General features: G+C 38.9%; 1 protein-coding gene across 1 annotated transcript; it reads right to left on the reverse strand.

Moving 5' to 3' along the window:
* Positions 1-10,817: 10,817 nt before the first annotated feature.
* On the reverse strand, positions 10,818-12,299 carry FTMT (ferritin mitochondrial). The gene has a single exon (XM_019469567.2). It carries the CDS (start codon positions 12,222-12,224, stop codon positions 11,496-11,498), a length of 729 nt encoding a protein of 242 aa, XP_019325112.2. The 5' UTR covers positions 12,225-12,299; the 3' UTR covers positions 10,818-11,495.
* Positions 12,300-14,663: the final 2,364 nt, after the last annotated feature.

Genomic DNA, 14,663 nt, shown 5'->3' on the forward strand with positions numbered 1-14,663 from the left:
TATATAAAATATACCTAGAGATGTTATCAGAGGCTCAAATTGTATTGTGGGACATGGTAAGGACCCTGATTTTGACTCCAGATGACAGCAGAGGCCACTGAAGGGTTTTGAGCTGAGAAGTAACAAGATCTGACTTATACTTACAAAGAAATACTTGCCTGCTTTGTGGAGAAAATGATTCTGTGTGCCCAAGGGGGAAGCAGGTAGACCAGTCAAGAGTAAAGTATAGTAATGCAGGGGCACCTGGGTGGCTCAGTTGGTTAAGCGTCTGACTTCGGCTTAGGTCATGATCTTATGGTCCATGAATTCGAGCCCTGTATCCGGCTCTGTGCTGACAGCCCGGAGCCTGGAGCCTGCTTCGGATTCTGTGTCTCCCTCTCTCTCTGACCTTCCCCTGTTCATGCTCTCTCTCTGTCTCAAAAATAAATAGAAATTAAAAAAAAAATAAAAATAAAAGTGTAGTAATGCAGGAAAGAAGATGGAAGCTTATGCCAAGGTGGCAATGATGAAAGTTGTTAGAAGTAGTAAGGATCTATTTTGAAGGAAGACCAGAAAAGATTTGCTGAAGGTTCTGGTGTAAGGTATGAGTGTACGAGTGTAGTCAGGAATGACTGGGTTTAGAAATTGGTAGACTGGACCTTCCATTTATTATGAAAAAAAAACAAAAACCAAAAACCAAAAAACCCCCAAAAGAATGGGTTGAACAGGTCGTGGAGCATGGTGAAATCAGCCATATGCTTTTGAACATGGTCAATATGAAATGTCTGTTAAACATCTGAAAAGAAATATCGATTAAATATTGATACATATATATATCCAAAATATATGATTTTGAATATAGTAGACACACAGTGTTACAATAGTTTCAGGTGTAAAACTTAGTGATTTGACAGGTTTATACATTATGCTACTTTCACCACTGATGTAGCTACCTTCTGTCCCATCACATCGCTATTACAGTATCACTGACTATATTTCTTATGCTGTGTCTTTTATTCTCCTGACTTACTCATACGATAACTGGAAGCATTTATCTACCTCTCCACTTCACCCATTTTGCCCATCCTCCCACCCTTTCCCCTCTGGCAAACATCAGTTTGTTCTCTGTATTTATAGGTCTGATTCCTCTTTTAATTTGTTTATTCATTTATTTTGTTTTGTCTTTAGATTCCACTTATGAGTAGAATCATATGGTATTTGTCTTTCTTGGTCTGATTTATTTCACTTAGCATAATATCCTCTAGGTCCATCCAAATTGTCTCAAGCAGTACAATCTTATCCTTTCTTATGGCTGCATAATATTCATTAATATTCATACATACATATATACATTTATATGTATATACATACATTTGTGTATATATATGTGTATATATATATATATTTATATACATGTATACCACATTTTCCTTATCTATTCATCTATTGATGGATATTTAGGTTGCTTCTATATCTTCACTATTGTAAATAATGTCACAGTAAACATAGAATTGCATATATATTTTTGAACTAGTATTTTCATTTTCTTTGGATAAATACCCAATAGTGCAATTATTGGATCGTATGGTATTTCTATTTTTAATTTTTCAGGAATCTTAATACTGTTTTACAGTGGCTGCACCAGTTTGCATTCCCGGCAACAGTGCTTGAGAGTTCTTTTTTCTTCACTTCCTCAGTGACACTTGTTATTTCTTGTCATTTTGATTTTAGCCATTCTGTCATAAGGTGATATCTCATTGTGGTTTTGATTTATGTTTCCTTGATGATTAGTGATGTGGAACATCTTTTCATGTGTCTGCTGGCCGTCTATAGGCCTTCTTTGGTAAAATGTCTATTCAGGTGTTCTGCCCATTTTATAATCTGTTAATTTTGGGGGGTGTTGAGTTACATATATATATGTATTTTATATGTATATATGTATTTTACATACATATATGTATTTTGGGTGTTCAGTTCAGAACACCCAAAATACTTAAATATTAATTAATTAATTAAATACGAATCCAGAGAAATGTTGCTATGGCTCATGTCAGAGACAATTACTGCCTATGCTCTCTTCTAGTATTTTTATTATTTCAGGTTTCATATTTAGGTCTTTATTCTATTTTGAGGTTATTTTTGTGTATGGTATAAGAAAGTGCTCCATTTTTTTTTTATGTGTAGCTGTCCAGTTTCCCCAGCACCATTTATTACAGAGACTGCCTTTTTTCCATTGTATATTCCTGCCTCTTTTGTCATAGATTAATTGGCCATACAAATGTGGGTTTGTTTTTGGAGTCTCTAATCGGTTCTTTTGATCTATATGTCCTGTGTCAGTGCCAATACCAAACTGTTTTGATTACTACAGCTTTGCTGTATATCTTGAAACCTGGGATTCAAGATACCTCCAGCTTTGTTCTTTTTTTTCAGGATTGCTTTAGCTATCTGGGTCTTCTGTGGTTCCATAAAAATTTTAGTATTATTCGTTCTACTTTTGTGAACAATGCTGTTGGTATGTTGGTTGAATCTTTAGATTTCTTTGGGCACTATGGACATTTTAACAATACTGCTTCTCTCAATCTAGGAGAATGGAATATCTTTACATTTGTTTGTGTCATCTTCAATTTGTTTCATCAGTTTTTTATAGTTTTTGCAGTACAGGTCTTTCACCTTTTTGGTTAACTTTATTCATAGGTATTTTATTCTTTTTGATGCAGTCATAAATGGTGATGTTTTTAAAATTTCTCTTTGTGCTACTTCATTATTAGTGTATAGGAATGCTACAAACTTCTGGGTAATAATTTGGTATCCTATTACTTTACTGAATCCACTGATTATTTCTAGGAGCTTTTTAAAACTTTTTATTTATTTGTTTTGAGAGAGAGAGAAAGCACAAGTCGGGGAGAGACAGAGAGAGAAGGAGAGAGAGAAACCCAAGCAGGCCCCATGCCAGCAGTGCAGAGCCCAACGCAGGGTAAGATCATGACCTGAGCCAAAATCAAGAGTTGGACACTTAACCAACTGAGTCATCCAGACTCTCCCCTGTATCTAGTAGTTTTTTGGTGGAGTCTTTAGGATTTTCTCTGTATAGTATCATGCTATCTGCACATACTGTCAGTTTAACTTCTTCTTTAATGACATCGATGCCTCTTATTTCTTCTTGTCTGATTGCTGTGGCTAGGGCTTCCAGTAGAATGGACATCCTTATCTTGTTCCTGATCTTAGAGGGAAGGCTCTCAGTTTCTCACCATTGAGTATGCCCGTTAGCTGTGGGTTTGTCATATGTGATCTTTATTATGTTGAGGTATATTCCCTCTAACCACACTTTGTTGAGAGTTTTTAAAATGACTGATGCTGAATTTTGTTAAATGCTTTTTCTGCATCTATTGAGATGATCTATGATTTTTATCTTTTGTTGATGTGGTGTATGATGCTGATTGATTTGCAAATATTGAACCATCCTTGCATCTTGGGAATAAATTCCACCTTATTGTGGTGAATGATATTTTTAATGTATTGTTGTATCTGATTTGATAATATTTTGTTGAAGACTTTTCCATCTATGTTCATCAGGGATGTTGGCTTGTAGTTTGTTGTGTGTTTGTTTGTTTGTTTTGTGGTGTCTTTGTCTGTTGTTGGTGTCAGGTAGTATTTGGTAAAATATCCTAGAATGCATTTAGAAGCCTTCCTTCCTCTTCAATTTTTTGCAATAGTTTGAAGAAATAGGTATTAACTCTTCTTTAAATGTCTGCTAGAATCACTCTTGAATCCATCTGGCCCTTGACTTTTATTTTTGGTAGTTTTTTTTAATCAACAGATTCAGCTTCGTTACTTTTAATAAGTCTGTTCAGATTTTCCATATCTTCCTGGTTCAGTTTTGCAATATTGTGTGCTTCGGGGAATTTATCCATTTCTTCTAGATTGTCCAATTTGTTGGCATATTATTTTTCATAGTATTCTATTATAATCCTTTGTATTTTTGTGATGTCAGTTGTTGATTTTCCTATTTCATTTCTGATTTTATTTATTTGGGTCCTTTATCTTTTTTCTTAATGAGTCTGGCTAAGGATTTGTCAATTTTGTTTATCTTTTCAAAAAGCCAGCTCTTGGTTTCATTGACTTTTTCAATTGTTTTAATATCCATGACATTTATTTTTGTTCTGATCATTATTATTTCATTTCTTCCACTCACCTTGGGCTTTTTTCCCCCCTAGTTCCTTTAGGTATAAGATAAGATTGTTTATTTGAGCTTTTTCTTATTTCCTGAACTAGATCTGACTAGATCTGTATTGGTATGTATTCCCTCTGAGAGTTTCTTTCACTGTGTCCTAAAGATCTTAGACTGTTGTGTTTTTCTTTTCATTTGTTTCCATGTATTTTAAATTTCTTCTTTGATTGTGTCATTGACCCATTGGTTGTGTAGTATCATGTTCTATAGTCTCTATAAGTCTGTGTGTTTTCCAGTGTTTTCTTGTGATTTATTTATAATTTCATACTGTTGTGGTTGGAAAAGATGCACAGTACGATTTCAATATGGTTAAATTTATTGAGAGTTATTTGTGGCCTAATATATGATATATTCTTAAAAATGTTCAGTGTACACTTGAAAAGAATATATATTGTGTCAGTGTTGGATGGAATGTTCTGTACATATCTGTTATGTACATTTGGCCTAATGTGTCAATCAATGACATTGTTTCTTTATTGATTTTTCCATCTGGATGATCCATCCATTGGTGTAAGTGGGATGTTAAAGTCTCTTACTACTATTATCTTACCATCAGTTTCTCTCTTTTTGCCTGTTAATAGTTGCTTTATGTATTTAAGTGCTTCAGTGTTGGGTGCATAGATATATACAATTGTTATATCCTCTTGTGGGATGGATTCCTTTATCATTATGTAATGCCCTTCTTTGTCTCTTATTACAGTCTTTGTTTTAAAGTCTAATTTGTGTGATATGAGTATTGTTATATGGCTTTTTTTGCACTTCCATTTGCATGGTGAATATTTTTCAATCTTTTCACTTTCAGTCTGTATGTATCTTTTGGTTTGAGGTGAGTTTCTTGTAGGCAGCATATAGATGGGTCTTGTGTTTTTGTGTGTTATTATTTTTGAATCTATTCTACCAGCCACCCTATGTCTTTTGATTGAAGCATTTAGGCCCTTTACATCTAAAGTAATTATTGATAGGTGTGTACTTATTGCCGTTTTAAAATTAATTTTCTGATTTTTCTTACAGTTCTTGTTTGTTTCTTCTTTCTCTGGGTTTGGTGAGTTTCTGTAGTGTTAAGTTTGGCTTTCTTTCTCTATTTTCCGTGTGTCTGTCATAGGTTTTGAGTTTATGATTACCATGAGTTTTATATGTAACATCCAAAGTAAATAGCAGCCTGTATTAATTTGATGATTATTTAAGTTCAAACACATTCTTAAAAAAAGAAAAGCATTGGGGCGCCTGGGTGGCTTGGTCGGTTGAGCATCCAACTTCGACTCAGGTTATGATCTCACAGATCATGGGTTCGAGCCCCACAGCAGGCTCTGTGCTGACAGCTTAGAGCCTGGAGCCTGCTTCAAATTCTATGCCTCCCTCTCTTTCTGCTCCCCCTCCCCCGCACCCCCCCTGGTCATTCTCTGTCTCTCTCTCCTTCAAAAATAGATTAAAAAAAACATTAAAAAAAAAAAAAAAAGCATTGACAGGAAAAGTTTTCTTTTCCTTTTTTCTTCTTTTCCTTTTTACTCCCTCCTCCATGTTTTATGTATATGTTGTCATATATTACATCTTTTTATTCATAACTTTCTTATGTCTACTTATGGCCATTTCTTTTTCACTTCAAGGTGTCTCTAACATTTTCTGTGAGGTTAGTTGTGATTAACTCCTTTAACTTTTGTTTGTCTGGGAAGCTATTTTTTCTATACAATTCTGAATGATACCCTTGCCGGGTAGTGTTTTTTTGGTTGTAGTTTTTTTCCCTCCCTTTCAGCACTTTGAATATATCATGCCATTCCCTTCTGGCCTACAAAGTTACTGCCGAAAAATCAATTGATAGCCTTATGGGATTTCCCTCGTACATAAACTTTTGCTTCTCTTGCTGCTTTTAAATTTTTCTCTTTCTCTTTAATCTTTGATATTTTAGTTACCACATTTTGTGGTGTGGACTTCCTCAGCTCATCTTGTTTGGAACTTTCTGTGCTGCACGAACTTGAATGTCTATTTCCTTCCCTAGGTTAGGGAGGTTTTTAGTTACTATTTCTTCAAATAAGTTTGTGTACCTTTCTTTCTCTCTTCTTCTGGGACCCCTGTAATACAAATGTAATGCAAATGCAAATGCTGCCCAGTGTTGTCTAAGAGATCTTTTAACCTATTTTCATTTTAAAATTCTTTTCTTTTTATGCTGTTCAGCCTGTGTGCTTTTGTTACCCTGTCTTCCAGATCTCTATGTTCTTCTGCGTCCACTGATCTACTATTGATTCCCTCTAGTATGTTTTTTTATTTCATGTGTTGTATTCTTAAACTCTGATTAGTTCTTTTTTATATTTTCTATCTGCTTAGTGAAAACCTCTCTGAGTTTTTCCATTCTTTTCTCCAACTCAGTGCATCTTTATGATCATTACTTTAAATTCTCTGTCAAGCATATTGCTTATCTATATTTAGATCTTTTTCTGAGGCATTTTCTTTTCCTTTCTTTTGGAGCACATTCCTCTATCTTCCTATTTTGTTTGACTTTCTGTTTGATTCTATGGATTAGGTAGGACAGCTACTTCTTCTAAATTTGAATGAATAATCTTGTTTATGGTGTCTCCTATGTAGACTGTGTGAGCTTAGTGACTTTTGCTGGCTGTCTGGAGCTGTGGCTGCGTATGCTAGCTACTCTTTTAATTTGTGGCTTTTTACAAAAAGAAAAATAATAATATTAAAAAGAAAATAATAAAAGAAAAAAGAAAAGGGAAAAAAGATAAGGAAAAGAAAAAAAGAAAAATCTACAAAGAACAAAAAGAAAAAATAACAAGAACAAAAATGAAAACAAAACCAAGAGTAATTTAAAAAATAATTTTAAAAATAAAATAAAAATAAAACAAACTTTTAAAGGCTGAAAAAAAAAAAACCGCAAAGAAATCTAAAACTCGGCTTCTTTTCTGTAACCCAGCACCAGAGGGGCTGATTTGGGCTTGTGGACCTTGGCTGTCTGAGGTTGCAGGCTCACTATGAGCCAGTCTTGGGTTTTTAAAGTGGAAGAGGAGAGAGTGTCCCATAGCTCCTTGGCCCTTTTAAACTGCAGGCTTTTTCCTGAGTCCCAGGGTGACCCAGGCTGGTGTATATTTGTGAATCCTGGGCTTGCTGAGGTTGCTGAACTCAGGGTCCCTGTGATGATGGGCTTGGCCCACCAGTTATGGTGTCCAGACCCTGCTCCAGTCTAGGCTTTTAAGGTGGAGCGGGATGTGCTTCTGTCTCTAGTCCCTCCAACCTGGAGAGTGCTCCCACAGTCACTGCTCCATTTGGTAGAGTTCTAGTGTTGTCTCTTTTATATGCTAGTTACTCTTTTAAACCAAGGCTTTTTTTTTCTGTACCCAAGAACCAAGGACTGTTCCCCGCCCCTTGGTACTATGCCTCCCCACTGCCATTCTCAGTGTCCCTGAATGGGGATTCCCTTTGTTACTGTGTCTCTGTCTCTCTTGCTGTTCTCTTGCCATTCTGTCTATCTTTGTCCAAAAATTGTTCAGTTAGCTCTTGGGTCAGTTCTTCAGGAAGAATTGTTCTATGATTAGCTGTCATTTGGTGAGTTCCATGGAGGAGGTGAGTTCAGGGTCTTCCTACATTACCTTCTTTGACTAGAACCCAACAGGTAGGTATTTAAAAAGAAGTTACAGGACTGGAGGAGATGTTTAAAGAACAAGTATAGATAAAGAGGAGAAGAGATCCAGAGGACAGAGTTCTGGGACACTTTAATGTGTTAAGTTCAGCAAGTTGAGGGGCAATTAGAAAGGGAGGCAAATGTCAGTGAGTAAGTGTTTGAGGAGTGAAATGACAAGTCCTGCTAGCTGGGTGAGTGAGAAGAAGGCTGAGAAATGAAGCACTAGGTTTGTCATCATGGAAGTCACTGACGCTGTTGATGGAAAAATAAAAAGGTTGGCGTGGGGGTAAACACTGTACACAAACTTACTTGCAGGGGATCAAGAGAGAACAGGGTAAGTGGAGATGGGAAACAGAAATAACTTTTTAAAGAAGTTTTGTAGTAAAAGAGTATAAAAAAAGAACTAAGTTGGGGGTGCTGGAGGGAATGTAAGTCCAAAAAAGATGAGGAGAAATAACACCATCTTTGCTTCTCCTGGGAACCAATCAGTAGAAAGGGCAAAATGGATAATGCCAGCAAGAGAATAATTGGAGGTGTGATGTCCTGGAGTCCTTCCGTAAGCTCAAGGGTTGGGACTCAGGGCACCATGGGAGGTTGGCTTTAGGAAGTGGCATAGATGCTTCAACCCCTGTAGCAGAACAGAAGGCTTTCTACAATTACAAGCATGTGATCAATTCCATGACAAGGAAGTGTGAGGTTCTCCTGGGATTCCTTCTAAATTCTTAGTGAAATAAGGGGATTATCAACAGACAGCGCTGAGCGGGAGGAGACTGAGAGATCGACAATGACAATGTGTAAAAGAATTGGGACAATGGCTATTGTATGTTTTGACAGCAACACAGGATAAGAAATAACATTACTGAGGAGGTAAATATGCAAACACACACACATACACACACGGAGACTGCAAAACAAGAATTTCAGGAGGCAATACCCTTGTTTAACTTACTTTCACTTCTGTTCAAATCTGTTCTAATGACAAATAGTGGCTAGCAAGTCACAAAATAATTTCATGACACTGATGGGGTGGAATCTGTAGTTTGGAAAACACTCATCCAGAAGAACTGAAGAGGAAATTCTCTGAAGACATGTAATAAGATTATATGCAGCAAAATAAACCAACTTTAAGTCTAGAAGGTAAAGGGAGGCCCATCAGCTTAATCAACAGCAAATTATTGTGCACTCCCTACACCCCAGTAGTTCCTCCTGTCAAGATCCCTTTTTATTCTGGGCTCCTCTGTTCTCCAGTGACATAGGTCTGAGATCTGTCACTTTAATTCCCTGGTTTCTTCCCCCATTTTTGTAACTCTCTCCATTCATTCGTTTGCAAAATTGTAAATAATCTGCCTGTAAATTCCTGTCAGCATCTGTTTCTATTTCCACTGATTTTGCCATGTTCTGGCCCTATTGCTTTCTCTCTACCTTATATTTTTACTTTTCTTGTTGTGAGAGTAGTGCAGTGGGTGTCCATAAGAAGAAATTTATTTTAAAAAGACAAGTAGCTAAAGAAAATGAATATCAAACACAATCTCATTAAGAGGCTCTCTGGCTTCCTTTGTTGGTGTATCTACTTCCATTTTGTATGCATATATATTATTTCCCCTGTACTTGTCTATATACAATTATATAATATAGTCCTGTTTCATAATACTCTCGTTTTTAAGAGAACACATTGTGAATTTCTGCTCACATCATTATGTGCTTGGCAAAATCATATTTAATAGCTGTAGGGCATTCCACGTATGGCATTTTAATCTAAACCATTTTGTTGAGTTTGTGCAGTCATGTGCATGTGCCTCTCAGATCTGGGACTACAGGGAGCACAATTTGCCAAGGACCCTGCTGCTCTGCTCAGAAAAATCGATTCATCTCTTAGCTTGTTGCAAGCCTGCACTTCCCAGTCAATAACAGAGTTCCGGAAATGTTCTTAGGCAGGCCCATTTCTGGGAGACCTGGGATTCCTCTGATGAGCGACTCTAGCTATGGTCTCCCAGAAAGCTTTGTAGCACGTTGCTTACAACAATGCACCACATTCCTTTTTTCCTTCTGCCAGGATCAGACTTGCATGGAGTCTGGAGGCTGTATCTGCTTCTCCAGCTCCTTTCCCATTTTCTCTCAAGGGCCTTTTGGTCTCCCCTAAGACATTTCTTATATACTTAATCCCATCTTGGCACGTTTCTCAGAAGACCCAAACTAACACAGGCGTTTAGGTTGTTCTCGGGTTTGTATTCTGTACAACTAAACTTGTGATTGCTCAATTCTTAGCACAGCACTCTTTTGCTGAGAGCCCTTCAAGCACTGCCATTGCTCAGTACATTAAGCTTAAGCCCCTCCTACCCCCTCCACATTTGGCTCCAGCCCATCTATCCAAACACCACCCAGTGTTCTTAGTCCAGCCCCGGGGCCTGCTGACCAAATATTCTTGCATTCATTTTCTCATGCCTCCTTCCCCCAGCCCCCAAGAAAACATGTGCTCAGCTGATGCCTCCTTCATTCTGGATTTCTTTGTGACTTCCTCCACGCACCCCCCTCCATTTTAAAGGCCACAGAAATGTGTTTTCTGCAGTGTAGTCACTCTTTTTGTCAAAAGTAGTTAGTTACATTAAAGGGAGGCTATAAAGCCCAATGGTGAAGTGTATACTTTGTAATCAGACAGACCTAGATCATCATTTAACACACACACACACACACACACACACACACACACACACACACACACAGGTACGCCTGGGTGGCTAAGTTGGTTAAGCGTCCCACTTTGGCTCAGGTCATGATTTGTGGTTCATGGGTTCGAATCTGGTGTGGGGCTCTGTGCTGACAGCTCAGAGCCTAGAGTCAGCTTCGGATTCTGGGTCTCCCTCTCCCTCTGCCCCTCTGCTGCTCTCACTCTATCTCGCTCTCTCAAAAATAAATAAACATTAAAAAAAATTAAAACACCTACAAATTAGCAGAGATTGGATAGGTTTGGGAAAACACTGAGCTAAACAAAAATAATCCAAGATGTTTTTAATTCTCAGACTTCCCAGAGCCCTTAAAATGTTCATATGTGTCATAACTTCCTAAGGCCAGTATCGACACTTTGTGTAGCTTTCCTTGAATTTGATCACAAAATCCTTTAGAAACAGATCATCTCCAGACATTATTTTTTTCTTGGAAAATACTGGGAAAGGGTAAACGTTGTCACAGAATTTTTCATGTATGGTTCTCACAGTACTTTATAGTACTATATATATTCTTCAACTTGTTATAGTTGTTTGTATATTTATCTTACACATCTTCCCAATTTTAGCCTTTAGCATAAAGTCTTGAAAATAACAGGCACTTGTTCAGTAGAAAATCACAGAATTTTAGTGAAGGCTCATGGTCTGGAATAATATTTGGTAACTGGAGAAAGTTTGTATCTGCTTTTCAGTAGCTGTTTCCCAGTCTTTTTTTATACCATAGTATCCTGGGCTACTTTACAGGCTAGAAAAATTATCTTGATGTTGGACAGGAAGAAAAAAAAAGCCCTTGTTAACTGGAGGCTAAATACATTTTCTCCACAAGTCACTTGATTGGGACAGTTTAACAGTATATAAAGGTGGAGGTGCATTTTAAGGGCAAGAAAGCAGGAGTCAGCCGACTCTGGGTCTTGGCACACCATGGGCAGCAAGGAAGGCAGCCTGTGGCTTAGTTGTGATCGTTTTCATTTCCAAGGGTGTGCTTGTCAAAGAGGTACTCTGCCAGGCCGGAAGCCGGGGCCCCCATCTTAACCAAGTTTTGCACGTGGTCACCTAGTTCTTTGATCGATTTCACCTGTTCATTCAAATAGTGAGTTTCCAGGAAGTCGCACAAATGGGGGTCACCTTTGTCTGAGGCCAGAGTGTGCAATTCGAGCAACGACTGGTTCACATTCTTTTCCAAGAGCAGCGCACACTCCATGGCATTCAGCCCGCTCTCCCAGTCGTCCAGGTCAGGTTTCTTGATGTCCTTCAGGCAGATCCGGCCTCCCCGCTGGTTCTGCAGCCTCATCAGCTTCTCGGCGTGCTGGGTCTCCTCCCGAGACTGACGAAGGAAATATCTGGCGAAGTTGTTCAGGGCCACGTCATCTCGGGAGAAGTAATAGGCCATAGACAAGTACACATAGGACGCATAGAGCTCCAGGTTGATCTGGCGGTTGATGGCGGCCTCGGAGTCCGGGTGGAAGTTCTGCCGCACTCGGGAGGGGGCGGAGGTGGGCCCGGCAGGGTCCCGGGAGGAGGTGGCTGCGGCCAGCGGCCGGCGGGGGGCGGCGGGCTGGGGACCCGAGGGACACCAGGAAACCCAGAGCGGTCGGAGCGCGAAGCCTCGGCGCGCGCTGCGCAGGGACACCAGCGAACTGCTGATCTGCTTACAGAGGAACAAGAAACAGGGCGGCATGGTTCCCCTTCTTTAGAAGTCGGGAAACTGAGGCCCGGGCGGCTTACCGCGCGGTCGGGCACCAGGGGCTTCAGGGGCTTCTGCATCAGAATGCAGCCCTAGGCGATGGCGACTGCGTCACACACACACGCCTTCGCTTGGAGAGGCTCAGAGTTCCAGGCGGAGGGCGGCGGGGACGCGCGCGCCTGTCGCGGTTGGGCGCAGACGGATAATCCTGACAACTCCATTTAATGAAACATTGCCCCATTTCTGCCCTTGGGCGTTTGTAACTTATTTCATCTAAGTTAAAAGTGCTGTTAAAAAAAAAAAAAAAAAAGAAAGAAAGAAAAGCAGGCACTACGACTAGCAAAAGAAAGCACGAGCCCAGTGTACTTGCCCTCCCTTTGTGACCTCTTTCTGTGGAAAGACCAAGGCCTGGGGGAGGCAGGGCAGCGACATAGAGGAAAACAAGTCACAAAACTTTATCTGGGCGCGGGGGTCCACAGCCAAATTGGGTCTTTATAAATTGACTTTCTGGTTATTTTAACAAATGTAGGTATGGAAATAATTGCCAGAGTAGTATATAGGCACATTTCCAAGGGTCTGTAAGAAGACAGTGCCTTCTTTTAAAAAGACATTTTATTTTGGGGGCGTCTGGGTAGCTCAGTGGGTTAAGCGTGGGACTTAGGCTCAGGTCAGGAGCTCATGGTTTGTGGGCTCCAGCCCCAGATCAGGCTCTGTGCTGACAGCTAGGAGCCTGGAGCCTGCTTCGGATTCTGTGTCTCCCTCTGTCTCTGCCCCTCCCCTGCTCAGCTCTCTCTCTCAAAAATAAACATACATTAAAAGTAATAAATAAAAAACAATAAAAACTTAAAAAAGAATAAAAAGACATTTTATTTTTAAATGTAAAATTTATCTTTACTGCAAAGAAAAATAGGATACTGTAGAAAAGTAGGAGGAATAAATAAACTAGCTCTAAACTTGATGTTATTTTCCTGTCTTTTGTTATTGCAGATACATACACTTGTGGTGAGCATAGCAAAGCTGTAGAGAAGTTGAATCACTATATTGTACATCTGAAACTGATGTAACATTGTGTCTCAACTAAAATAAAAAATACTAAATTAAAAATAAAAAGGACAATTAAAAATTCAATTTATTTATTTTTTTAAATATAATTTATTGTCAAGTTAGCTAACATACAGTGCATACAGTGTGCTCTTGGCTTCAGGAGTAGATTCCCATGATTCATCACTTACATATAACAGCCAGTGTCCATCCCAACAAGTGCCCTCCTCAATGCCCACCACCCATTTTCGCCTCTCCTCACCACCCCCCCACCATCAACCCTCAGTTTGTTCTCTGTGTTTAAGAATCTCTAATGTTTTGCCTCCCTCTCTGTTTATAACTATTTAAAAAAATTACATTTAAACTGGTATTTGGTTGTAAAAGAATATCTGTAATTGTTGTAGTGTATTGAGAAAATGAGTATTAACTCACAGAAGAAAATTCAGAAAATTCCTAATCTTTCTCTCCCAGAAAAAAACCATCGTTAAAATGTTGATAGTAATTCTCACAGATTAAAAGAAGAACATTAGGAGTGCCTGGGTGGCTCAGTCCATTAAGCATTGGACTTCGGCTCAGATCATGATCTCATGATTTGTGAGTTCCAGCCCTGCATCAGGCTCTGTGCTGACAACTCAGAGCCTGGAACCTGCTTCAGACTCTGTGTCTGCCTCTCTCTCTGTTCCTCCCCTACTCATTCTCTCTCTCCCTCTCTCTAAACACTAAATAAACATTAAAAAAAAAAAAAAAGAGGAACATTAAAAAAATCATAGAAACAAAACAACCAACATGTACATTTTTAACAGTTTTAAAAAGAGATAGGATTGACCTAAAATAAACTGCAGATACTTCAAGTGCACAAGTTGATAGGGTTTGACATAGGTATGTCTGTGAAACCATCATCAGAGTCAAGGTAATGAACATATTCATCAACTCCCAAAGTTCTCTCAGGTTTGTTTATATGTATTTTTTTTATTTTTTATTTTTGTTTTTATTTGTTTATTTAAGTAAACTCCACCCCCAACGTGGGGCTTGAATGACCACTAGATCAAGAGTCGCATATTCTGCCACTGAGCCTGACAGGTACCCCGACTCGTTATGTAATCACTCCCTCCTGCCTCTCTGCCCCACCTCATCCCAGCCATCCACTGGTCTGCATTTCCTCACTATGTAGGTTAGTTTGCACTTTACAGAATTTCATATAAATAGAACCTGTGTATATACCTTTCTGCCTGGTTTCTATCACTCAGCACAGTGGTTTTGAGATCCATCCATATTGTCATGTGTATTAATAGTTTTTACGGTTGAATAGTATTCCATTGTGTAGAGATACCACAATCTGTTTATTCTGTCACCATCTGATGAATATTCTGCTTATTTACAGCTTTTGGCTGT

The sequence above is a fragment of the Panthera pardus genome, unplaced genomic scaffold (genome assembly GCF_024362965.1).
Source record: "Panthera pardus isolate Hobbes unplaced genomic scaffold, ASM2436296v1 HiC_scaffold_2, whole genome shotgun sequence".
Taxonomy (NCBI): domain Eukaryota; kingdom Metazoa; phylum Chordata; class Mammalia; order Carnivora; family Felidae; genus Panthera; species Panthera pardus.